This window comes from Asparagus officinalis, chromosome 5 (genome assembly GCF_001876935.1).
Source record: "Asparagus officinalis chromosome 5, Aspof.V1, whole genome shotgun sequence".
Taxonomy (NCBI): domain Eukaryota; kingdom Viridiplantae; phylum Streptophyta; class Magnoliopsida; order Asparagales; family Asparagaceae; genus Asparagus; species Asparagus officinalis.
This window is the reverse complement of record NC_033798.1, coordinates 54,446,107-54,472,637: the sequence shown is the minus strand read 5'-3', so window position 1 is coordinate 54,472,637 and position 26,531 is coordinate 54,446,107. Positions and strand designations below refer to the sequence as shown.

Genomic DNA, 26,531 nt, shown 5'->3' with positions numbered 1-26,531 from the left:
AACCATGATGTACATGTTATAACTTTAACTTTAATCCTTGAATCTGACCCAAGGAAATGTTGAAATATTGTTGATTCCTTATGAAGTGTCCAATATCATTTAGCTATTATTATTATTATTATTTGATATTTTAGTTTCTTAAAATAAAAAAAAAGCTAGCTTCCATTAAATGACACAAAACAAAGGGTGATAGTCTTAAGATCTTTGACGAAGGTTTGATCAACTTGGATTCTGTTCAAAATTACCAGGGGGGCCAAAAAGGAAAACCCCCGTCATTTATCCCCACTTGTTTACCTTTTGCGAACTGGTGATTAACGTCCACAGATGTTATCATATCCCCTACAATATAATGACGCCAAAGTCACTGTGTTATCTGTTTCTTCCTCCAAACTCCCACTCATCCCTCCCAAAGAGAAGTAAAAGAAGAATAACATCCAATGGCACTGGCTCATGGAACCGCAACAACACCGCTTATGTCCTCTCTTGTTGGTAGTACCTCATTTAAAGACCAGGGATCTCTTCTCCTCCGTCGCCGCCCGTACCCATGCCCGTGCTTGTCCACTTCTGGTAGCAAAAGCAGAAGAGAAGTAGCGGTAGTTTCTGCCTCTCTTTCTGCAGACTACAATTCTGACTCTCACTCTGTACTCAAAAACTTCCACCAGAAAAATGCCCTCAAGGTAATTGTATTTTTTTTATAGGACATTCCAAAGTTCAGGAGGACTTTGGGAGATCAAATAAGTTCAGAGGGTTACGTCTAAAACCCTCACGAACGGTTCGGTCTTTCAAGGATGAAATTAACCCTATTAATTGACTAATACGAGTTCTCATTGCTCGTCAAGAAATCATCGTGTAAGAATTATTTTACTTTAAATGTATTCCATCATGAATAACAAGTGAGTATTTAAGTGCGCAAAAGTAGGCTATGTAGTTAAAAATAACGGCATTACATGTTTTGCCTCGTATGAATTTAACTTGGATTATGAGTTGCACAATATATGCTTTGCCAGTGACTTACTTGGAAAGGACGGTAGGTGAAGTCCAACGTGAGACACAATATCTCAGGCTAAGAAGTAGAAAACGAGTTTACATGAATAAATTCTTCACTAGATCACAAGTCGGCTAAATCATCATGAAAACGTAAGATTTCGTAGATCTCGTGTGTGAATGCACGTGTTAAAGACACGACATCCAAAACCTGTTCGTTCCAAAAAATACAAACTAACCAAATTAAGCCAAGAATGGATGAATAGTTGGAATTGGCCCCAGTTTATTAATTAATTAGTGGTCCTCAACGCTAACCTACGTTTGATTGGGTTGTAATTAATATCCCTCTCTAATCAGAGGGGAGACTACGCAACAACATTCCGTTTCTATTATTTGTGACCAGTCGGTGATGTTGCATGATTTGTTTGGCAACATTTCGTTTCTATTATTTTTCTGTGTCTCTCTCCCTTTTCTCTTCTTAATTTTCATCGTGCTCCTTTAAATCATGCTAAGAATATCGATTCCTCTTGCATACGGTTATGGTGATCGAAGCCATCCATCATCATATGCACACGCTTATTTGATACGTTATGTATTGATTGATTATATTTAAGATCGTTGTTTATACTCCTCTACAGATAATCTCAGGACTTCAAAATTTTGACAAAGATAATGTTGCATCTGTCGTCATCGCTGCAGACAAGGTTTGAAGAAGCATATAGCCATCTTTCAATCGTAAATAATCTCCTAATTTTAAGTCGTTAAAATTATTTCACTTTTATGGTTTACGAGCTAATCATTGCGGGGTTAACATGTATAGTTCTCTCCACTAAAAGTTTTTTTTTCCTTTCCTTACCATGCTTTGGTATTTTGATTGGTCCTTAACCCGTCAATTGATATTTTCAGATGTTTAAGAGATACGTTTCAATTTTTATAATGGCAGGGAGGTGCAACTCACGTTGACATAGCTTGTGATGTAGAGCTGGTGGAACTTGCTTTGAAGTTAACGTCTCTTCCGGTAAGCGCTTATTAGAACATTGGATGTCAATTTCTTAGCAAAATATTTCTACAGCGCAGAGCATTGATGTTTAGATTATTTTGAAATTTTAATTATATATATATAAAATTATAAATATGATCGTTCTTTTAGGTAGGTACGTACTAAGTATCCGCTTGCAGCAGTAGGCTTGTATCTCAGAATCTAATCTTTCGAAAACTATTCTGTAGAATGTGCACGTGAGTTGTCTAGATATGAATAATTCATCGATCTCAGGAGGCAATATATGTCCAAAATACTCATCACCAAAGAAATCAACAGAAAAGTATCTAGCGATCTTGTAAGCAATGGCAATTTTCCGGCTTAAACACCATAATTTGTCCTCTTTCTCACAATTCTCTCTTTAAGTTATCCACTGATGGGTATCTTGACTATATATTATGTTATTGTTGTATAAGAATATTCATCTTGGTAGAAAAATGAAAACAATGATGGGAACTTTTATTGAAAGATAATGTTATGGCATACATTTTCATAGTGGGCTAGTCGTAGGAATTATAGGTAAGTTCATGATGTTGCAAATTGTTTCATGCGTGCGTCGCATGCCTTAATTACTACTAAATGTTGTATTCTTGCCAGATTTGCGTCTCTTCTGTAGACCCAGAGGCATTTCTTCCTGCAGTGGATGCTGGTGCTCAGATGGTTAGATTTCAGACCTCTGGTGCACTATTAGCTTGAATTTTCCTGCGGAATTCTTTCATACTAGTCAAGCATAAAATCATAATTAAGTTGAGTTCAATGCAGGTAGAAATTGGAAACTATGATTCCTTTTATGAAATCGGCAAGATATTCTCTTCAGAACAGGTATAAATGATTGTTTCTTTCATCTGGTTCAATCTATATAGAATCATCCTCTGTGAGCGTAGACATAGATGCTAAAATGTAAAATAGTAGCATGTTTCTTCAATCTTTCTTCTTGTTTCTTAATTACCGCAAGTGTTTCATGTTATGCGCACATAATAGTTAATCCTTTTCAAAAGTACATCTTCTTCTCAAATTCTTCAAGATGATCTTATACCTGTAGATAAGTCATCAAATTCATAATCGCATCATCTCAACTGGAAAAATTTTCAGATACTAAAGCTAACTCGGGAGACGAGAAAGATTCTTCCATCCATTACGCTATCAGTGACAGTGCCTCACACATTAAGTATCCCTGATCAGGTAAATAAATACTCAAGCTGGTTAGAATACGCACTTTACAATGTAAATCAGAAACAGTTCTCACGGTTTCGGTATGGGCAATAACAGGTGAAGCTAGCAGAGTTACTGGAGCTTGAAGGTGCTGACATTATCCAAACTGAAGGAGGAAAATGCTCTAGTCCTTCAAAGCCTGGTGTTCTTGGCCTCATTGAGAAGGTATTGCGTGTCTCATGTAGTTCCTTAATATGGACTAGGCCTAGGGGGAGATAGTTCATCATATTTTTTAAAGTAAAATTCAGAGAGAAGATGCCTCTGGATTTCTTTTATTTGGATTACAGGTGTGGAAAATATTTGTGGACTTTGATGTGAAGTTCAAAAACCGTAGTATAAAATCATAAAATGCAATTGAAAACCCTGTGTAAAAAATTACGGCGATAGTTTCAGGTCTGACATATACCAGCACTTTGAAGTGCAAACAATATTGAACTGCATTTTGTATGTTAGTATATCTGACTACTAATATGCTATATTGAATTAATAGGCAACACCGACTCTAGCTGCAGCATATTCGATTGCTCGGGCTGTCAGGATTCCTGTTATGTGCTCGTCTGGACTGAGTGCTGTTACTGCTCCAATGGCTGTATCTGCAGGGGCAGCTGGTGTTGTATGTATCTCCCTCTATGTCCAAATTTTCATTTTCTTCTAAATAGAAATCCCAATTGCGTCAAGAAAATCAAGTAACTAATGAAAGATTTGCGTAACTTTATATAATAACTGTCTTAAACAAAGAACATTGTGTGTCCGGGTATTCTGAAACACAGGAATGATGTCGCAGATTCAAGTATGAAAATGCCAAAAAGAATTATTGATTAAAAAAATACGACATAAATATCTGTCAGTTGTTTATCGAGTCAAATTATTCGAAGAATGTAACATGCCATCCAATAACATGACCTTGCGTATACAACACATAATTAAGCAATATTCTTTTCTGATAACGAAGCTGTAAATTCTAAGCATTTTCGATTATGAGACAAGGTCTCATTTTGTCTCTTTTTCATGGTAATTTTCCANTGGCAATGATCGCAGAGGTTAGAAGCATTGCTGACTCGCTGAATCTCTCAACCACGCATCCTGTTGAAGATTCAAGACCAGTTAGGTTACAATACTGATGTGTTAAATTCAGGATAAGAAGCTTGGAGCTTTACGTAACAAAATTTACCTAGATGTAATATATCTTCAGGAAATGAGATGTTTGTGTGATTTCAGAGGATAAATGTAAGCATGATTCATAAGCAAAAAAGCAGTTTGTTATGCTAGATCATCAGTACTTGTGAAGCTTTCAATAGTTTTTATCAATCTCTTCCTTAAAAAGTGTAAAAGGTGGATGTTCAATTACACCCTTCTATAAGTTCATGGCCTTGAGTCTGTCATCTTGACTTGGAAAGAAACTTGAGACACAAAGTGATGGTCTTGCTATATAAGGAAAGATCAATGTTCTCCAATAACATTACCAAACTCCAAGTTGAGGTGATGGTCTCAATAAAACAAGCCATTGTAACAAGATAAATAACAATCATCGGTCATTCATTAGGAGAGAAAATTGTCAGGGTTCTAATATACATGAGAGTTCCTTCAAATCACATTGTTTAATTTCTCGTTAGCATCTCTTCATCTATCCAAATTACTTGTACTCGTCATCAGATTCCTCTGTTAGCTCCCCAGATTCCTGCAATTAGTAAATGGCTGATTACGATAAGCACTTGCTTGGAAGAAAATAAAAAAGAAGGATAAAACTTGTTAGCTCGTTCAATCAAGAAAGGAAGATCAAAGCAACCTTTCTCTTATTGTAGGCTGCCAGGGCCTTCTCATATCCTGCTCTTTTCTCTGTAGCTATATCATAGTACTGGACCTTTTCCTAAAACAAAATGGATGAAAGAAATCAACAGCAGCAGCAAGTACGATATGATACTCGGAGTAACTTAAACAAATTCGGGGTACTAATTTGAACATGTGATATTTAGGGACCTATGTCAAAATACATAATTACGGAAGGAAAACTCAATACATATATGTAAGAGATATATATGAGGCATTTAGCAAGAATATGGTAGTTGTTAACTGAGGAGTTAACAAACTGATCCGGAAAGGGTTTCATGTAGCCTATCCCAAAACTTTGGGATGAAGATGAAGGATCTTTCCCGCCTACTTGTTGTTGCTGTATGAGATACTTCTACTTTAAATCTTTATCCAATTCTTACCACTATTTCTTGTTCAGTCTCATCTCTATTAAAATCATTCAAAGTTGCCTAATCCACCAGCGTAAGAGCAAGAAAGCTTACCAGTCTAAGCAGTCTTTAAGCATCCATACAAATTCAACACCTTTATATAAGTCATGTTTTTTAAAGTTTGGTCCAAACAGATGCATTAAACATTCCCAGAAGACGTCAACAATGCAAATAGGAATCTGCATGTGCGAGGAGTCAACAAATTTTTAACTAAGGTTGTCGGGTTTCAATTCAGCTAAAGTTTAGATTGGTCAAAGGCCACTATCCTTTAAGTGGATTTGGATATCAGCTAAATGTATCAATGAAATCAAGGTTACAGAAAGCGCTAGGCAGCCTAGGTGTTGGACCCGGCGCCTAGAGCCTAGGAGGGTTTCTTTTTTAATTACAATCAATGTTATCAAAAGCGCTAGGCACCGCTAGGTGACAAACTGACGCCTAGTGCCCAGGATTCAATTTTTTTTTTTTAGTGGTGACGAAGGAGATTTTGCTGAAGGTTGGAGGAGTTGGAGGAGGTGTTTGTAGTCATTGGAGGTGGCTAGAGGTGTTCAGAGGAGCTTAGTGGATGTGGAGCTAGCAACGGACAAAATCACAACCAAAGACCGAAATAATGCAATCCGCGGATGTTTCCTATCCCCTAAGTGCTCCCAAGACTTAGGCGGGTGGCCAAGGTACCACCTAGGTCTAGGCGGGAGCTTAGGCGGGCTAGGCAAGAGCTTAGGCGGGCTAGGCGGAAGCTTAGGCGGGCTAGGCGGAAGCTTTTTAAAACATTATTTAAAATCCACTTTGATTGATTCAAAAGAAAAACCAAAGGATGTCAACCAAGAATGTGGCCATATGCATAGCCAAATGAGCTTGAGCTTGCACATGCATAAGCTAGCACATAGCAGAAGACTCATCATCATCCATGGTGTCTGAAAACATAAAAGGGCAGGAGGAGGAAAGGAGCAAGGGAAATTTTACTGTCAATGTTTAAGGAACTTAAAATCATTATTTTTATAATTTTTCAAGTGTTATTTTAAATCTGAAATTGAATAGGTGTAGACACCAAAATTTATAAAATCAAAATATAATAACAAAAGAAATCAGTACTCAGCCTCGTTCTATGTGCTGCAATTTGCAGCAACACCCTAGTAATGTAAAATAGATGAAGTCTGTCCCTACAAAACATAACACGTGCTTATGAAGACAGAAATAACTTTAAGACTAGGAGGTTGCTATGTAGAGAAAGCAGAATCTCAAATTTCCTTGAGCTCTTTGCCTTTATAAGTCATTATATAAGCATTTTCTTTCAATTGAACAATTCAGAATTCATGGTATGTAAATTCTTTCATCGTCTGACGAGCCTGACCATGTTACTTCCAAAGCATCCAATCTTATGTTGCTTCCCTATGGATATGTAAAGTCTATGAAACAAAGATTTAGAAGAAGAGCAAAAGAAAAAGCACATTCTCACTATTGATTATTTATTGTATGCATCTTCAGAAATGAACATGACAAGTATAGACAAGCAAAAATTAAGCATTGTGTAACTGAAATGCTAGAACCAAACCTCGAAATTCATGATTTTCCACTTGTCACCACATGCCTTCCCAATCTGACAGAGAAACAGAAGGATCATATTCATGAAAAGAACAAACAACACCACTTCATACGCATGGAAAGAGCAAAAGAATTTTATTTCTTGGAAAGAACAAACAACACCAATTCACATACATGGAAAGAACAAAAGGATTTTATTCAGATACGAGAATTTTAAGACTCAGTTCGTACCTCACGCATTGATTTCACCTCTGGATGTTCTGCTTGATATATCTTCCTGAAATCTTCCCTTCAAACGTGAACAAGATTTTAAAATAATAAGCTTTGTTATAAGTTTACAAATTCTCTATAAGTCAAACCATTTTAAGTAAGAGAAATCGTTTAACAAATACCAGAGGCTGCTTAAAGAAAGAAACAGATTAAAAAAAGAAAAGAAAAGAAATTGAAATAAGATCCTACCTCCCTCCCTCCTTTTGATATTAACTTCAGCAGTGAGATTTAGACTGTTGTATTTGTTATATGATTGATGTTCTATACAATTATGTTAATCTTATGTTCATATGTCACCTGTGTAGCTCCCTCCATCCACCACTCACCCCTGATAACCCCCTCGCTCCGCAAATGCAAAAAGTGGACAGATTAAATGACAAGTAGACAAATTAAACTAAAACATAGATAAATCTATCCCCCTTTATATAAATTATATTCCTTTAACACAAATCTATCCACATTTGTTGCGAAATTGTCAACTTTTATTACAAATCTATCCACCAGAATATGAAGTTATCCTCCTCTGAAATAAGTCTATCGACATTTGTTGTAAATATGTCTTTTGCTACAAATCTACCTATCTTAGTATAAAAAACATTGTTTTCCACTACAAACTTGTCTATATCTGTTGTAAATGTCTATCTTTGTAGTTGTACAAATATATCTAATTAAATATTAAGTCATTTTTCTTTGATACAAGTCTATCTAGAGTTGTTGTAAAAACTACTACACTTATTATAAAGTCTAACATAATACGGAACTATTTTCCATTGGTATAAACATATCTACACTTTAAAAGATGGGCAAGGGCGGGGCCGGGGTGGGCAGGGAGTAATCATCTTAAATATGAAATATCATAAAGCCAATAACCAAGGTTATCGATAGCGGATAGCGTCGCGTAGCGGTGAGGCACCGCTAAGGATATTTGAGGCTACTACGGCAAAATCGCAAGATCAAATAGCGCCTAATTTAAATATGCATAAATATTAAAAAACTAAAGAAAAAACTAAAAATTTGAGAAAGATTAATTTTTCTATCCATGTGAATTGTATATATTTTAAACAAATTTCAAATTAATTTGTAAGGTATAAAGATTAAATTTGAGAAATTACATTACTCTCTATCGCAACCGAGCCCAACAGAGGATCCCAGTGGAGGGAACACCAGAGATGGTGGAGTTGGTGGAGGGAGCTTTGGAGATGGTGGAGGCATGGGAGGAGCTTCAGAGATGGTTGATGGATCTTTGAAGATGGTGAAGGCTTGGAGGAAGTGCTCGAGATGGTGCAGTAGGAGGAGGACCTCAATGGATTTGGTGGAAGAAGAACTCTAGGAAGTCGCCAGAGAGGTCCTTTCTTTGAAGGAGGACCTTAAGGAAGGAGGACGTGAAAAGGAGGCAAAGAGAGAGAGAGAAAGAGTGAGCAATGAATCAAGACCCGTGGGTATTAAAATCGAGTCAAGTTGGGTTGGGTTGATAATTAATGGGCCAGGTTTCAAATGAGTGTTATTCAATAGCGCTACGAAGTGCTAAATAGCGTTTTTGAGCGCTATGGCATGCTATTCTTTGCTATTATGAGAGAATAGCGATTTCACCCGCTCACTGTTTTAAAAAACTTCCGCCTAGTCCGTTTAGACGTTCGCCTAGGCCTAGGCGGTACCTAGACCGCCTAACTAGTGCCTAGCGCCTAGGTGGTATTTAGGCTACCCACCTAGATTTTACGAGCGTTTAGGGGAGCATTGTCTGCTTACGTGGATTGCACGCTGTAGACCTTGATTGTGATTTTATATGTTGTAGCTTACACGTCCTCCAAACTCCTTTAACCTCCAAATATGAACACCTCCACTACCTCCTCCGACCTTCAACAAAACCTCATCAACCACTACTTAAATGAAGAAAGAAATCCGCCTAGACACCAGTCCGGCATCTAAGCTTTCTGTAACATTGACATTCACTATCAATTATTGTAATTAAAAATAAAAAAAGAAAATATCTTAGGCTCTAGCCTTGTTAATTATTATTTTGGCGATTTAGTATCTAAGTATGCATGATTTATTGAGGAACTAAAATTGCTATCTTTTTTTGAAAATTTATATGAATTTAATACATATTGTAATTTGAGTTGAGATGAACTTATAATTTGAGTTGAGAAGTATAAACATACAAAGAGCTATTGTAATTGGTAAACCAAGCAATTTAGCTAATAGTGTTGGTATTTTAGTATTTATTTATTTTTGATTGAGTATATATATATATTTATTTTTAAGTATCACAATTAAAAAAATAAAAAATAAAAAAAACACGCAGAAACCGTTTAGACGCCCGCCTAGATGACTAAGCGCTGAGCGCCAAGTCCGACGCCTAGAAGAGCCCATCGTTTAATGTAACATTGCACCCGCTAATTGTCACCGTAATCGTCAATATCCTAGCGACAAGCGCCGTTGACGTTATCAAATCTACTATTGCGCCGCTATCAAGCGCTATTTACAACAATGCCTATAACAATATTGGTATATATTCAAAATGTTTTATAAGCAAATTAAAAGTTGCTCCTATTGAGGATAAAATGAGAGAATAGACTAAGGTGGTTTGGTAAACTTCATAACAAACCGGTTAGGAAAAGTAATAATATCATAGTTAATGGTTAAAAAAATAAACATAAAAAAATAGGATTCATGTAGTTGAACCCAAACATTTAGAATAAAAACTTTGTTGATGCTGCTACTGCTGTTGTTATCAAAGATGTTTTATAAATAAAGATCAATGTACATGATATTAGAACATACAAAACAAGTTCTGTATGCTTACAAAATGGATTCTCCTATCCTATCCTTCTTCATCCAGAGGTGTCATACTCTAGTCCCATCACTAGCTTCTACATACATAGGTGACAAAGAAAATTCTTGCCTGCTCAATCAGAGCATTAACTTGGCATGCGTCAACTCAATCAAAAGCTAACACGTCACACTCATTAATCTCAGTCAACTCATTTAAATTCATTAAAATATTTATAAAATTATTTGAACTTTAACCATGGTTAGATCTGTGTGGGGGTACCTTCTTGGACCACAAGTCCATTATATTTGTACCACTTATTCACTCTTATATTCTACATTTTACCAAAAACCACGTTATCCTCTCTTTCTCTTGCTGTCAAATCCAAAAAAAATCATTTGTTCATAATCTTGTGCTCTCAAGTAGTACTGGGTTCTGAAGGTTTGTTTATTACTTTTTTTTTCCTTTATTTATCTCTTTCGCTCATTCTTTTACGAATTTCTTAATTGCTTGAAGTTCTTTTTTCTTTACTTTTTTTTCTTTATCTTCTTCTTCTTAATGTAACATTAAGAGCATTACACGTTTCACTTTCAAAAATTGACAGCTCTCAAATTTTTTATGATATGAATGTAATAAGTAACATTATTTATCGAAGCAATATGTTAATGTATTCTCTGAGAATATTATACACATGACAAGAATACTTAAAAGGAGGAAAAAAAATAAGAACACTAATTACTCAATGGAGGGAAGCACTTTCATGGAGGCACTCAACAGTAGAGGAACCAGACATAAGGTTTTTTTTTCTTTTCCCTTAAAAATGGAATACCTAACACCAATATAATCATATTTAATTATCAATTTAAAAATGTATTCCAGATGCACCAAATGGAAAATTTTGAATTTTGACCTAATAGTGGTGTAAATGGACAATAAATTTTTATGGACATAGAAGAAGTTGAGGCTAACCGAGTTTCTAGTGCTTTTAATGTTGTAATTTTTTCATGTTGAATCAAAAGGCTTATGGGGACAAATCGTCCATAATGAAGAAGAAACATATCAAGAATTTCTCAATATCCATTCTCTCATTCCTTGCTACAATTGTTTTCCCTCCTCTTCCATCAACTCCCTATCAAGCAATAGATCATTTACCAATAGGCCACATCTAAGAATGAGGTGGCAAGAAAGAGTTCTCCACAAACCACTAAGCATCATGAGATGACAAAGAAGATTTATGCTTACTAACAAGGATTAATTATCCAGGTACAAATTAATTATATTAGGTCTGAAAACACAAGCGCTCACATTCCACACCTACGTCCACGCGTTCACACATGCAAACACACATACATGTACATATGCCAAAACCCACACATTCATCAGAATATGCACTCACTCATGCAATCATTGTTTTAAATATCCCCGACATAGCCCGATATATCCCCCAATATATCCTTTTAAGGGCTTGCCGCAATTGATATGGTCTCTAAATATCCTTTACCGTTTTTTTGCTATTTTGGGTGATATATCCCCGATATGGCCAATATATGAGTCGATACGTGGACCGATATATCTTTTTATATGGCTTGTCACAAAACATTATACAATGTTATAATGTTTGACAATAATTGGGCAAGATATCATGATTTCCTCATTAAATCAAATGACACTTTACCCTAAAAAAATCAGACCAAATGTTGCAAAATTGATTTATACTTTTGTTTATTTTACAAGGTTAATTAGTGATCCTAAACATATATTATTCATATTTTATATGCTTAGATTTTATTACATATGTTGAGATTACATTTAGTGCATTATACTATATTACTATATATGCAAACATTAGTTATGACATTCCTATCCCTGATATTTCCCCGATATCCGCAATCTGATATGAATTTTGGTCATCCGATATTTCCCTAATATCTGATATCTAAGACCTTGCATGCAATACACACATACATGCACATGTTCATGCACATTTACACACCTATGTGTACACATAAATTAATGCAGAGACGTATACGAACATATAATTTTCACTCATATCATGAATTACTATCGAACATACATTAATACTTTCATAATCCGTATTGTGAATCTACGACGCTAGTTAAGTAATGAATACTGTGATATTTATGCAATACTATGGACAATTAAGAAATAAATTAAAGGTATTACACTTGACACGCTATAATATAGGATCCTAGAAATCCTTAGGTTTTTGTTGGATGTTATTAATGTTTAGCTATTTGGATATATTTAGGTACTTGGGTTAATATCCATATCACTTAAGTGAACCTCCTAATCTCTATTTAAGAGAGCTTAGATTTCGTGAGGATAATAACTTTACCTTCTCTATTTCTCTACATGATATCAATGCCCGATTCTTGATTTTAGATAACTTCTCCCTTCTTTCTAGGCCTCAGGACTGTTAATGAGGTTATTCCACAAGCACCATCTTTGTGCTTCTTGACAAGTTTAACAAGAACTTCGATTTCTCCATCGGCAATTCCTAAATCTTTGTCAAAAACTCTACAAAAAACTCGAATTCCAAAAACATATTATCCATTGTTAACAAATAAGAGTAAAAAGTGTTATTTTAACTGTTATTTAATAGCAGTTTGAGGTTTATTTTTAAAAAATAAACCTGACCAGCAACCGCTGCATCCCACTGTCTCCCGCGATTTCCGACGTATTCCCGTCACCTTCCACATCCTCCGACACCTCCCTTAACACTTTCTCTCACCTCCTCTCGACATGAGCTCCTCCTATTGCAGTCCTCTCACAAGCTCAGCTCTTCTTGAAGATGACGATTTTTTAACTCCTCCAATCGTCATCGGTATTATGTGACGATTAAATCTCTATTTCATGTTTAGGATCTCTTTAAATCATCAAATATACGCTTTTAGATTTTTTAGAATTTTCTTTAATTTTTTATTTTTTGAAAATTTATATATATCTAAATTAGACCGCTATTTAACTTTGTACTTTTTACCGTTATTTTATCACAACAGCCCCAAATAGTCTTAGCGATACCTCACCGTAACATGACGCAATCTGCTATAGATGACCTTGGGGATCACCTCTCACAAAAGCAATGTTTTCCACCATGGACTTTCCTATGTATTTGGGCTTAACCCCATCCTTTTGGCTAGATATTGGATCGCAATCCTAGTTAGATTTTTCGTCAACTATTCTACCAAATTATGTCTAGATGTTCCCATATATTTAGGTTAACCAAATCCTTTTGTTGAATATAAGATCATAGTCCAAGCTAGACTTCTTTCTTAACTGTCCTAGCAAGTGCAAGGCTGAAAGCCACCTACAAAATTTTTTCCCTAATATTCCTTGGGATTTGAGGGACTATTGCGGTCTTATTGAAGATACGAGAGACTAACAGCTAAAATAATCAATTTCTACATATAGCTTGTTAGTTGGGGTGGATACAAACCTCCGGCGGAGGAGCTCCGACGAGCTCCAGATTGATGCAAGGCGAGCGTCGACTCAGCGAATTCGACGACGAACGCGATGGTGGCAGAGCGAACGCGACCCTCGGCTATGCGAACGCAATCCTCGGTGTTCGAGCGCTCGACCTTCGCGTCAGGCGATGACGACCATCGCGTCTTCGCCTCCCACCCTCGCGTCGGACATCCGCTGGCGACAGGCTGTCGCCAGCTCACGAATCTCGGCTATAAAAGCCCCCCTTCGATGCCCTAGATCGCTGCTCCTCCTCCCCGATTTTATTTCTGGCGGCGGATGCCCTAACGCAGCAAGCGTTCCCCCTTTGAAATCGCAGCAGCGATTTAACTTCCCAAATCTCCAGCTCTCATTTGGTTTGAGGGGAGATTAAGAAAAGGGATTTAAGAAGAGAGAGAAAAGAGAAGAGGGGATTTAAGTGTGGGTATTAAACACTGTAGCTACAGTGACACTGTAGCTACAGTGACACTGTAGCTACAGTGTTTGTTTGAGGAATCTTAGTTTAGAGATTTGCTCTTAATTTGTAATTTCTTGTTAGATTAAATAAGAAATTAACTGTGTGGCTCTCGAGGACGTAGGCAGTTGCCGAACCTCGTAAATCTTGTGTACTGTTATCTATTCTGCGTTTTTCGTTGCATTAGGGATTTCGGCCTTTAAATTCCCAACAACTGGTATCAGAGCGTGAAACGATCTAGAACAAGTCAGATTCAAGTGGGAGCCATGGCCACAGATGAGGCAAAAATGAGACTTGAGAAATTTGATGGAACAGATTTCGGATTCTGGAAAATGCAGATAGATGATTATCTGTATCAGAAAAATCTGTATCAACCACTATCGGGGAAGAAGCCAGATTCTATGAAGGAAGAAGAGTGGAACCTTCTAGATAGACAAGCCCTCGGAGTTATCAGATTGACGTTGACTCGCAATGTTGCGTTCAACATAGCGAAGGAGAAGACCACGGCAGGTCTTATGGCAGCACTCTCAAATATGTATGAGAAGCCATCAGCCGCGAACAAAGTTCATTAGATGCGGCGGTTATTCAATCTGAAAATGACGGAAGGCGCGTCAGTAGCACAACACCTCAATGAACTTAATACGGTTACAACCCAATTGAGTTCTGTTGAGATTGAGTTTGATGAAGAAGTTCGGGCGTTGATATTGTTGTCTTCCCTACCAGAGAGTTGGAACGCTACAGTCACGGCAGTGAGTAGCTCATCGGGAAAGAAAAAGTTAAAGTTCGGCGACGTTCGTGATTTGGTTCTCAGTGAGGAGATCCGACGGCGAGAGACTGGTGAAGCTACAACCTCTTCAGTATTGCATACAGAGTCAAGAGGTAGAAATTCAACCAGAGGAAACGGACGAGGAAAATCAAACTACAGAGGTAGATCAAAGGACAGGAGGTCCAAATCAAGAAATCCAAGCAACAGCTCGAAGGCTATCGAGTGTTGGAATTGTGGAAAGACCGGGCATTACAAGAATCAGTGCAAGAGTGCACAGAAGGAGAAGGAGGCGAAGGCAGAGGTGAATGTCACCTCCACTTCAGGAGGAGACGACGCATTGATATGCTCTTTGGAGAGCAAGGAGGAATCTTGGGTGTTAGATTCAGGAGCGTCGTTCCACGCTACTTCTCAGAAAGAATTCTTCAAGAAGTATACTCCCGGAAATCTTGGATACGTATATCTTGGTGATGATCAACCATGTGCTATTGTGGGCAAAGGAGTGGTGAAAATTAAGTTGAACGGGTCAGTATGGGAGCTGAAGGATGTCAGGCATATTCCCGACCTGAGAAAGAATTTAATATCCGTAGGCCAGTTGGCTGGCGAAGGATATACCACGACCTTCCATGGAGATGATTGGAAGATCTCAAAGGGCGCAATGACAATTGCCCGAGGCAAGAAGACTGGTACCCTGTATATGACAGCAGGTGCACATTGTTCGATCTCAGTTGCAGCAAGCAATGAGACTTCAAAGCTGTGGCACCAGAGACTCGGTCATATGAGTGAAAAGGGGATGAAAATCATGCACACAAAGGGAAAACTCCCAGGACTGCAGTCAGTGGAGATGGATATGTGTGAAGAATGTATACTTGGAAAGCAGAAGAGAGTCAGCTTTCAGACAAGTGGCAGAACCCCCAGGAAGCAGAAGCTAGAGCCCGTTCACTCAGATGTTTGGGGACCAACCACCACTGCGTCGATTGGTGGGAAACACTACTTCGTGACTTTTATCGATGATCACTCTCAGAAAGTGTGGGTCTACTTTCTGAAGCATAAGTCAGAAGTATTTGAGGCTTTCAGGAGATGGAAAGCTATGGTCGAGAATGAGACCGGTCTGAGAATAAAGAAGCTCAGGACCGACAATGGCGGTGAGTATGAAGACACCGGATTCAAGAAGTTCTGCTATGAGCACGGAATCAGAATGGAGAGAACCGTGCCCGGTACGCCTCAGCAAAATGGTGTAGCTGAGCGGATGAACCGAACGTTGACAGAGAGAGCCAGAAGCATTCGAGTACAATCAGGCCTACCGAAGCAGTTCTGGGCAGAAGCGGTCAACACAGCAGCTTACTTGATCAACCGAGGTCCATCGGTTCCATTGGAGCACAGAATACCAGAGGAGGTATGGTGCGGAAAGGAGGTAAAACTCTCACATCTTAAAGTTTTCGGTTGTGTAGCTTACGTGCATATTAGTGATCAAGGCAGGAATAAGCTTGATCCCAAGTCAAAGAAATGCACTTTCATCGGCTATGGTGAAGATGAGTTCGGCTACCGCATTTGGGACAACGAAAACAAGAAGGTGATCCGGAGCAGAGATGTGATATTCAACGAGAAGGTGATGTACAAGGACATGCACAAGACAGATGACTCAGAGAGCGAGTCAATATTTGTAGATGCAGATGATGTCCCGAGTAACCTCTCGGAAGAACCCAATGCAGAGGGTCCTCAGCAAGAAGAGCCTGTTGGACAAGATGGTGCGCAGGAGCCCGACGCACCAGCTCCGATATTAAGAAGATCTTCTCGTCCTCCTGTACCCAACAGGAGATACATGAACTATCTGTTGTTGACAGATGGTGGGGAGCCTGAAAGCTTTGATGAAGCTTGTCAGTGTGGAGATGCGAGCAAGTGGGAGCTTGCAATGAAAGATGAGATGAAGTCTCTCATATCAAACCAGACGTGGGAACTAGCTGAGTTGCCCACGGGTAAAAAGGCACTCCACAACAAATGGGTGTACCGGGTGAAAGAGGAGCAAAATGGTTCCAGAAGATATAAGGCCCGGCTAGTTGTCAAAGGTTTCCAGCAGAAGGAAGGAATTGACTACACCGATATTTTCGCTCCCGTGGTGAAGCTAAATACTATCAGGACCGTGATGAGTATTGTAGCAATTGAAGATCTTCATCTCGAGCAGTTAGACGTGAAGACGGCGTTTCTTCACGGAGATCTAGAAGAGGAGATATACATGCACCAGCCAGAAGGTTTCTCAGAAGAAAAGAAGAAGAACCTGGTGTGCAGACTCAAGAAGAGCTTGTATGGCCTGAAACAAGCTCCAAGGCAGTGGTACAAGAAGTTTGACGGTTTCATGCACAAGGAAGGTTTCCACAAGTGCAACGCCGTCCACTGTTGCTACTTCAAAAGATATCAGTCCAGTTATATCATTCTACTACTGTATGTTGATGATATGTTGGTTGTAGGAGTCGATATGAAAGATATCATTCATGCACAAGGAAGGTTTCCAGAAGTGTAACGCCGACCACTGTTGCTACTTCAAAAGATATCAGTCCAGCTATATCATCCTACTGCTGTATGTTGATGATATGTTGGTTGTAGGAGTCGATATGAAAGATATCAAGAGTTTGAAGCAGCAGCTGTCAAAGGAGTTTGACATGAAGGACTTGGGTCCAGCGAAGAAGATCCTTGGAATGCAAATCACGAGAGATAAGAAGAGAGGTCTCTTGCAGTTATCTCAGACGGAGTACATCAACCGTGTTTTGCAGAGATTCAACATGGGCGACGCCAAGCCTATGAGCACACCCTTGGCTAGCTATTTTCGTCTGTCGAAGGATCAGTCTCCTCAGTCAGAAGAAGAGAAAGAGAGTATGGCTCAGGTTCCTTACGCCTCAGCTATCGGAAGCTTGATGTACGCAATGGTCTGTACGAGACCAGACATTGGCCATGCAGTGGGAGTGGTCAGCCGGTTTATGTCGAATCCAGGAAAAGCTCATTGGGAAGCGGTCAAGTGGATTCTGAGATATCTACGAGGCACCACACAGAAGTGTTTGCACTTTGGTAAGGAAGAGGTGGAAGTGCAAGGGTACGTAGATGCAGACTTCGGCGGCGAAGTTGATCACCGAAGAAGCACCACCGGCTATGTATTCACCGTTGGAACTACAGCTGTTAGTTGGATGTCACAGGTACAGAAGATCGTTACCCTATCCACTACAGAAGCTGAGTATGTTGCAGTGACTGAAGCCAGTAAAGAGATGATATGGCTTCAGGGTTTGTTAACAGAGCTGGGATTCAAACAGGAGAAGAATGTTTTGCACAGTGATAGCCAGAGTGCGATACACTTGGCGAAGAATTCAGCATTTCATTCTAGAACGAAGCATATTGCGCTTCGGTACCACTTCATCAGATCCCTGTTGGAAGATGACGTGTTGAAACTGGAAAAGATTCCAGGAAGTAAGAATCCAGCAGACATGTTAACAAAGACGGTGACAGTTCAGAAACTGGAGTTGTGCGCAACTTCAGTTGGCCTTCATGCATAGATGATGAGGGCGGAGCCACACAGAAGAGGAACTTGATGAGATAGCCCGTCGGCGTCGGTTTGGTCTCCAAGTGGGAGATTGTTAGTTGGGGTGGATACAAACCTCCGGCGGAGGAGCTCCGACGAGCTCCAGATTGATGCAAGGCGAGCGTCGACTCAGCGATTTCGACGACGAACGCGATGGTGGCAGAGCGAACGCGACCCTCGGCTATGCGAACGCAATCCTCGGTGTTCGAGCGCTCGACCTTCGCGTCAGGCGATGACGACCATCGCGTCTTCGCCTCCCACCCTCGCGTCGGACATCGCTGGCGACAGGCTGTCGCCAGCTCACGAATCTCGGCTATAAAAACCCCCCTTCGATGCCCTAGATCGCTGCTCCTCCCCGATTTTATTTCTGGCGGCGGATGCCCTAACGTAGCAAGCGTTCCCCCTTTGAAATCGCAGCAGCGATTTAACTTCCCAAATCTCCAGCTCTCATTTGGTTTGAGGGGAGATTAAGAAAAGGGATTTAAGAAGAGAGAGAAAAGAGAAGAGGGGATTTAAGTGTGGGTATTAAACACTGTAGCTACAGTGTTTGTTTGAGGAATCTCAGTTTAGAGATTTGCTCTTAATTTGTAATTTCTTGTTAGATTAAATAAGAAATTAACTGTGTGGCTCCCGAGGACGTAGGCAGTTGCCGAACCTCGTAAATCTTGTGTACTGTTCTCTATTCTGCGTTTTTCGTTGCATTAGGGATTTCGGCCTTTAAATTCCCAACAATCTATACATTCTTAAATCTAAACACACCAAATTTGGGGTGAACCCGTCGTGTTTTGACCCTTCGTTGAGCCGTGCAAAAAGTTCTATTCATTTGAAACCGTTAAAATTGCGGTGAGTGGATGAAGACACAACCCCAACATTCTTGACCTAGTTTTAATGCATAAATCATGTTTCGCCAAGTAAATATGACCACCACACTTATAATCTACCAACTAAGCTCCCAACATAAAATTGCACAAAGACCCGTAAGAAATGCAACGACCATGTGCTTTTGGGGTCAACGCAAGTCGAGCATTCTCATCTCCTTCAACTCTCATCAACATCAAAACCCCAATTTATCTCAAAACGTACAAGACCAGAAGAAAGGTAGATAGCACCCAGAAAGAGAAAAATACGTACATATAGTAGAAGAAAGCAGTGGGAGGCTTCTTGGGTTTCTTCGGGTCATCAGCAGCAGTGGGTCTCTTCCTGGGCCTGGGCTTCTTCGGCTGCTTGTTGCTGTTGCCGCTGATGATAGCGAGAGCACTGGAGTTGTCGCTTGCCTTGGACTCTCTTGATTTTGACCTCGTCTTCATCCCTCACTATTTCTCTTTTAATTTTCTCTAATTTCTCTTTTTCCCTTTTTCCCCCCTTTTATTTTTCAACCCTCCGAAGAGACTTTATTAGCATACAAGGACTGTTGTTGTCAGCTAAGAAATTCTTCGGAAAAACAAAAGGAAAAAAAAAATGGGACAAACCTTTTTATTAGGGAGAAGAAAGAGGGAGAAGAGGAAGGGGCGGAGTCGAGGAATTCATAATTTGCCTGCGGCTGTAGAGGAGTTGATGAGGGGTGCGGAAGGGGCGGAGTCGAGGAATTCATAATTTGCCTGCGGCTGTAGAGGAGTTGATGAGGGGTGCGCCGCAGCTGCCTCTTATTGGGCTGAACTGCTTTCTCTTGTTGGGCTCTTGTTTGGTTCGCTTGGAAACGTTTGGGCTTGAAATTGGCAGCTTCGGTTGAACGCAAAAACTGGGCTTAGTCGAATGCTTGTTTGTCTATGGGAAAGTAAATGAATACTACACTTCACGGTGCGAAGCCTACCAGAACGCAACGCACTGTGCGGAACATTCCGAGACATAGAAATGTGAAAACATAAGGGCAGTATTGACATTTTCATTACCCTCAGGATGCATCAACTCACCCTACTACATAAGGTGTTCTGATAGGCTATGAAGCACGGACACGGGCACGGCGACACGGACACGACACGGACACGGATACGGCAAAACCCCAAAAAATAGGATACGGCGACACGGCTAAATTTTTAATTTTCACTACTTTCATCTTGAGCATATAAAAATACAAGAGAATAAAGTTCAAGTTGCAACTAGTTCAATGACTACAAAATACTAAGTTACTAACATTACAAAAATATAAAAATTACACTCAAAAGCATATCTTAAAATAAAGTTTTCAAGTTGAAACATCAAAAAGATTATTCTATGGATTCAACTCTTTCATCCTTATCAAACACAATGGCCTCCATCGTGGGCTCGTCAAGAGAAAGGGCAGCAACATCTAACATGCCGGCTCCTTGAAATGAGTCGAAGTCATCTCCACCAATATCCCACATTCTTGATTCCCCTTCCATATACTCTTCCGAATTCCGAGAAAGTAAACGAAGGTTGGTGTGAACATAAACAAGATCCTCCGCCCGTGTCGGGGTTAGCTTGTTCCTCTTTAAGGAGTTAATGAAACCATACATACTCCAATTCCGTTCACAACAAGAAGAGGAACAAGGTTGGCCTAGAAGCTTTATGGCCAATGCTTGCAAATTTGGAGCACTTGCACCATAAAGAAGCCACCATGACTTTGGATCCATATGTCCTCTATCGGAAAGAGAATCCGGATCACCAAAAGCCTCCAAAGACCCCACAAACTTAGCATATTCCAAGTTCACCACCAATCGTTCATCGGGGTTAGGATAATATCTTCTTAAGCACTTTGATCTTTCTGTAGAGATCTCAAGATCTTGATTTGGAGGTTGCCGATTGACGTTCTCATTGAGCCATGTGGAATGATAGTACCTATGTTTGTGAGAAGAAATTCATGTATTAAAATTAATTGAAATATTCGCATTAAAGAGTAAAATGTGAAATATTACCTTGGAACTAAAGAGTGCCAAGCACTGAAGCGGGGTGTTGCCCTTGTTCCATCGATCCACCAAGATCTTGTGAACCACCTCATAAAAAGGAGATTCCTCGTTATCCTTTTTACCCTCATGCCTGTAAATAGCTTGCTTCACCTTCTCAATCATTGTATCACACATATCATACACCAAATGAAGACATGGTGTATCGGTGTCGGTGACCCTTATCATTTCATAGATTGGGCCGGTGAAGTCAAGAATAAAATCTATCTTGTCCCACCATAAATCATCGAGGACTTTCTCTTTCACAAATTGAGCTTTCTCCACATCATCGTCTCTATATAAGCTCCATCGATCACTAAGGACCATGTCTTGGAGGCCTCTCTTGACGACCTTAAACCTCTTCAACATAATAATCCACGAGGCAAATCTTGTGTCGGCAATTGATAGGAGGTTCATCTTGGAAAAATCATTGAATATGGAAAGCCGCATAGAGTGGTTCATGATAAAATTCTTCATAAACGATGCATCATCGGAGATCTCTGTAATCCAATGTAATTGTGCATAAGCCACGGCATTTGCTTCCGTGTTCTTAGCCGCACAAATATTCTTGACAGCAAGATTGAGTGTATGGACTACACAAGGAGTCCAAAATATGTGAGGCCAAGTTTGCTCCACAAGCCCTCCCGCGGCCTTGCATGCCGAAGCATTATCGGTTATGATTTGGATGACATTTTTCGGTCCCACCTCTGTGATGCACTTTTCTAGCTGTGTTTGGATAAAATACTTATTCTTGACTTCTCCCTCGGTAGCCAGAAATTGGATTGTTTGCGGCATATGCAAAAGCTTTGGCATAATATGGATTCCTTGTCAAGTTGAAGGACAATCCCCCGGTGAAGAACATCCTACCAATCAATGCATCCAATTCCTCCCTTGCTCCCATGTTGAATGCTTGTTCCACGGTATTAGGCCCCCTCCTCCTCTTAAATCCACCTGCATCAATCGGCATGCTTGCACTTGCACCTACACCGGCTGTACTTGCAGTCGAAGATATAGACAAAACTGGCATCTTAGACCTAGAAGCCCCCAACCTCGCCTCCGCTTGATCCAACGTCCTTTGAAACTCCCTTAGGTTTTTGGGTGTTGACTTGGAACACATCTTAATTCCAGTCCCGCTTATCCTCAAGAGGTGATTTTTAACTCTTGAGTGTGAACCGGTAAAATCCTCTCTGCAATAGTTACATCTCCATCTCCAATTTCCTCCCGCCGTTCTCCCCCTTTTCTCCAATTTGGTAACATATTTTCAAAGCGGACATTTGTCATCTTGTACTCCACTGCTACTAGAACCCCCTTCTTGTTCCATTTCTGTAAAATACAAAAGCAATAAATTAAAATCAGATCTAGTAAAATAGTAACAAAAAATTATTGTCCCAATTAACACCCAACTGTTTTACCCTAATTAACAAGCAACAGCAAAGCAGTAAGCATAAATCACTGTACTAGTTAACTTCTAACAGTAAGACAGTAACCAGAAATCACCAAAATCAGCATATTAATTAACCCAACAGCAGCATAGTAACCGAAATCAGCATATTAATTAACCCAACAGCAGCACAGTAACCAAAATCAGCATATTAATTAACCCAACAGCAGCACAGTAACCATTGCCAGTATTTAAATTAACCCAACAGTAGCATATTAATTAATCCCCAACAGTAACATAGTAGCCAAAAAAAATTTAAAACAGCGTGGTGGGGGGCAGCGTCACTTTGGAAGTAGTGGGGGTCACGTGGGATCTCTGAGAGAGAGTGGGAGAGAATAGTAGGTTGTCGGGTGAGTGGGAATTGAGTGGGGTTTTTTTTATGTAAAGGAAGTTCACAGGGGCTCTTGTGTGGTGAGAGGGAGATAAAAGAGAGAGAAGGAGAGAGGGAGAGAAAGAGCTGAGAGAGAGAAAGAGAGAATCAGAAAGAGATATGAGAGAGATTGATCGGGGGGAGAGAGAGAGAGAGAGAGCAACTGAGAGAGAGAGAGAGCGAGAGCGACTGACCTTGGATGATCGACGACGACGACGAAGCTGACGGGGATGATCGACGACGAGGAGGAGGACGGGACTGAGAGCTGACGACGAGGACGAGACGAGGACGAGGACGAGGACGAACTATTGATCGCGGGTAAGTTTTGATTTCTGACGAGTGACGGCTAGGGTTAGGGTTTTTGGTTTCTTTAACTTTGAAATTGGGTTTCGGGTTTGGGTTTCAGGTTTGGATTTTGGGTCTAGGTTTTGCCGTGTCAGGAATGGAATCGCCATGTCCGACCCGTGTCTGCGGCGAGTCGAGCCGTTGACCCGTGTCGCCGCCGTTGACCGCGTGTCCGACGCGTGTCGAACGCGTGTCCGCATCCGACACGCGTCGGAGACGAACTCGCCGGCTGTTTTGAAGAGTCGGTGCTTCTTAGCTGATAGGAATTGTGCTCTAGATTCTAGGGGCCATTGCAGATAGATGTATTCTCACCAAATCGAACGTATTAAACCTCATTTTGTACGTCGGAATCGAGCCACTGAGAATGAAACGCTCACGCTCTTTCTCGTTCTGACGCTTGACTGTTATTAGGGAGTCAGAATATTTTTAGAAGTTTTTTCATTTTTTACTTCTCACTTAAATGAGAATGCTCATTCCTTAGCAACTCAAATGCTCATTCCCACTTAATCAAGTGGTAATTATCATGTAAGTGGGAATGACTATTTCAACTTCAAAAAGCATATTGTGTTTGGTACACTTGAATGAAAGTAGGACATGAGCATTCCATTCCAATTCATTACCACGTATTAAACTAGAATTGGAAGTGTTTTATCGTTGCAGATAGACCCCTTGAGTGAAAATCTATGATTACGTATAGACCCCTCAAAAGAGGTCAAAAGATTTTCGCTCAGAGAGTCTATCTCCAACAATAGAACTACATGGATAGTAAGCTTAACTCGGGCGAAAGAAGGTCTAAAAGTGATTTTGTTTTCTATTTTTGTTGAAAGTTAATCCTAATTCTATTGGGTTTTGAGTTAGATATCTTTAGAAGTTTTTATTTATCGGAGTTTGGTATCGAGTTATCATTAGAAGTTTGGTTATCTTTGAGTTTGTTAGTTTCAAATTAGATTCGGCAGTTCATATGTTTAGGAATTAGCATATATAACTTTGCTTCTGTTACCTTTTAGGAGTTATGTTTATATTAGAAGCCTTTTATCATGTAACTTGTAAAGCCAATAAATCTTCCTGTGACCGTGGATATGCAGTAAGAAAGGGCCAGAGAGCTTAATACAAATTGTCTTCTTTTGTTTCTATTTTTCTCCTTATATACATACATACATACATACATACATACATACATAAATATTGATTGTAGCTGCTCCAACAGTAGTATAAGAATCATGAACAATCTAAACGGGACAACATCGCCTTTTATTCCTATATTGGATGGGAGGAATTATCACCAGTGGAGAGTGTAGATAATGATGTTGTTTGAATATTAAGATATACCGGGTGTCATAGAGAATGGAGTTGCCAATCTCCCAGAGAGCGCAAGTGAAGCCGAGAAGAAAGCCCACAGCGAGAATAAAAAGAAGGATCATAAGGCGTTATTCTTCATCCATCAAGAAGTAAATGATTCGGTATTTAAGAAGATTGACTGAGCAACTACAGCAAAGCAAGTGTGGGATATTTTTGAGACATTATGCCATGGAGTTGAAAAGGCGAAAAAAGTTAGGCTTTGAACATTGAGATGTCAATTTAAAATTTTGCAGAATGGAATCCATTGAAAGTGTTATAGATTATGTGACTTAAGTACTTTCTTAGATAAATCAAATAAAAATAAATGGTTAGAAGGTTGTAGATTTAGCGATTGTGGAGAAGATATTGTGATCTCCTATAGTAAATTTTGATTATACCGTGGAGGCAATTGAAGAGTTGAAGGATTTGTCCATGATGATAATTGATGAGTTGATGGGTGCCCTACAAGTTCACGAGCAACACACGAATGAGAGCTCATCCCAGAAGCCTCTTAAGAAAGCTTTTCAAAGTAAAGCTTCCATAAAAAATAACAAAGGAGCGCGGGATGAAAGAGACCAGCGATGAGGAAATTTATGTGGCAGAGGATGAGGATATTGTAAGTACAACAATCAAGGACGTGGATACTATAATAATCGAGGACGTGGCGGTTACAACAATAATCAAAGAGATGACAACAACTAAAGAAGCAATTATCAATCAGATTCAAATTATCAAGGATGAGATCGAGTTCAATGTCAAGGCTTTGGACATGGTAGATGAAAGTTTAATAAATTAAACAATGAATGTTATATATGTTATAGATATGGCCACTATGCAAAGGAGTATAAGTACAAAGAGAATTCCCAATCTGGAGAAGAAGTTCGATTTGCACAAGAAAGAGATGATGAAAACAACCACACTTGTTGATGGTCATAGCAGCCGCTGAAGAATCAAACTACAACGCATAGTTTCTTAGCAATGGGTGCTTTAATCACATGTACGGGAAGGAGTTGTTCGTGGATCTGGATAAGTCAATGTAGTCCCAAGTCATTTTTGACGATGACAACACTATACCAATAATGGGAAAAAGTAAGAGTTCTCATAAAGTTAAAATAATAGAGACCAACAAGTTTATTTTCGATGTGTTTTATGTATCGAATATGAAAAATAGTCTACTTAGTATGGACCAACTTCTTGAAAAGGGGTACAATTTGCGCTTTTCTAGTAATAAGCTCTTAATCTTGATAAATTAAGTAGGTATATTTATCCTTAAAGCCCCTATGACAAAGTATCACATGTTTTGATTTGACATTAAGAATGATGTTTATCATTGCTTCAACGGTATTATGAAAGATGAGTCATGGTTGTGGCATCTTTGTTTTGGATATCTGAACTTTCGGAGGCTGAAGTTGCTTGCTCAAAGAAATTTGGTGAGAGGTTTGCCTATTGTAGATCATCCCGAGCAATTGTGTGAATGTCTTATATTTGGAAAACAACACAAATTACCCTTTAATGCTGAAAACACTTGGCGTGTAAGGAAGCTTCTTGAACTTGTCCATTCAGATGTGTGCGCCCCTATGAACACTGTGTCAAATGGCAATAATCGATAGTTTCTTACTTTTATTAATAATTTCACAAGGAAGATATGGGTCTATTTTCTGTAGAAAAAATCTAAAGTCTTTAATTATTCCAAGAACTTTAAATCCCTAGTTGAGAAGGAAATTAGCTAATTTATAAAGGTGTTACATACAGATGCTGGAGGTGAATATACTTCTAATGGATTCAATAAGTATTGTGTAGAACAAGGAAAAAAATTGTGAA

At 39.4% G+C, this 26,531-nt stretch overlaps 2 protein-coding genes across 3 annotated transcripts; one reads left to right on the top strand and one right to left on the bottom strand.

Annotated features, from left to right (window-relative positions):
- LOC109843306 (uncharacterized protein ycf23-like) lies at window positions 292-4,211 on the top strand. Its single transcript, XM_020412236.1, has 8 exons — window positions 292-677; window positions 1,623-1,688; window positions 1,928-2,002; window positions 2,621-2,683; window positions 2,786-2,845; window positions 3,116-3,205; window positions 3,293-3,400; window positions 3,726-4,211. Exons 1-8 carry the CDS (start codon window positions 438-440, stop codon window positions 3,888-3,890), a joined length of 867 nt encoding a protein of 288 aa, XP_020267825.1. The 5' UTR covers window positions 292-437; the 3' UTR covers window positions 3,891-4,211.
- On the bottom strand, window positions 4,666-19,873 carry LOC109843307 (high mobility group B protein 14). Of its 2 annotated transcripts, XM_020412238.1 has the most exons (6): window positions 19,786-19,873; window positions 19,448-19,705; window positions 7,243-7,300; window positions 7,022-7,066; window positions 5,022-5,102; window positions 4,666-4,913 (listed from the first exon to the last, which is right to left on the bottom strand). In XM_020412238.1, exons 2-6 carry the CDS (start codon window positions 19,621-19,623, stop codon window positions 4,869-4,871), a joined length of 405 nt encoding a protein of 134 aa, XP_020267827.1. In that variant the 5' UTR covers window positions 19,624-19,705; window positions 19,786-19,873; the 3' UTR covers window positions 4,666-4,868. The 2 variants fall into 2 exon arrangements, with proteins under 2 accessions (XP_020267827.1, XP_020267826.1); XM_020412237.1 differs by having other exon boundaries at window positions 19,448-19,868.

Coding starts and splice junctions, on each gene's coding strand:
- LOC109843306 (XM_020412236.1), top strand. CDS start 438: ATGGCACTGGCTCATGGAACCGCAACAACACCGCTTATGTCCTCTCTT. Junction 678..1,622: donor ACCAGAAAAATGCCCTCAAG/GTAATTGTATTT, acceptor ACTCCTCTACAG/ATAATCTCAGGACTTCAAAA. Junction 2,846..3,115: donor AGATATTCTCTTCAGAACAG/GTATAAATGATT, acceptor AAAAATTTTCAG/ATACTAAAGCTAACTCGGGA.
- LOC109843307 (XM_020412238.1), bottom strand. CDS start 19,623: ATGAAGACGAGGTCAAAATCAAGAGAGTCCAAGGCAAGCGACAACTCC. Junction 7,301..19,447: donor ACTGCTTTCTTCTACTATAT/GTACGTATTTTT, acceptor TCACGTTTGAAG/GGAAGATTTCAGGAAGATAT. Junction 7,067..7,242: donor AGGTGAAATCAATGCGTGAG/GTACGAACTGAG, acceptor TTTCTCTGTCAG/ATTGGGAAGGCATGTGGTGA.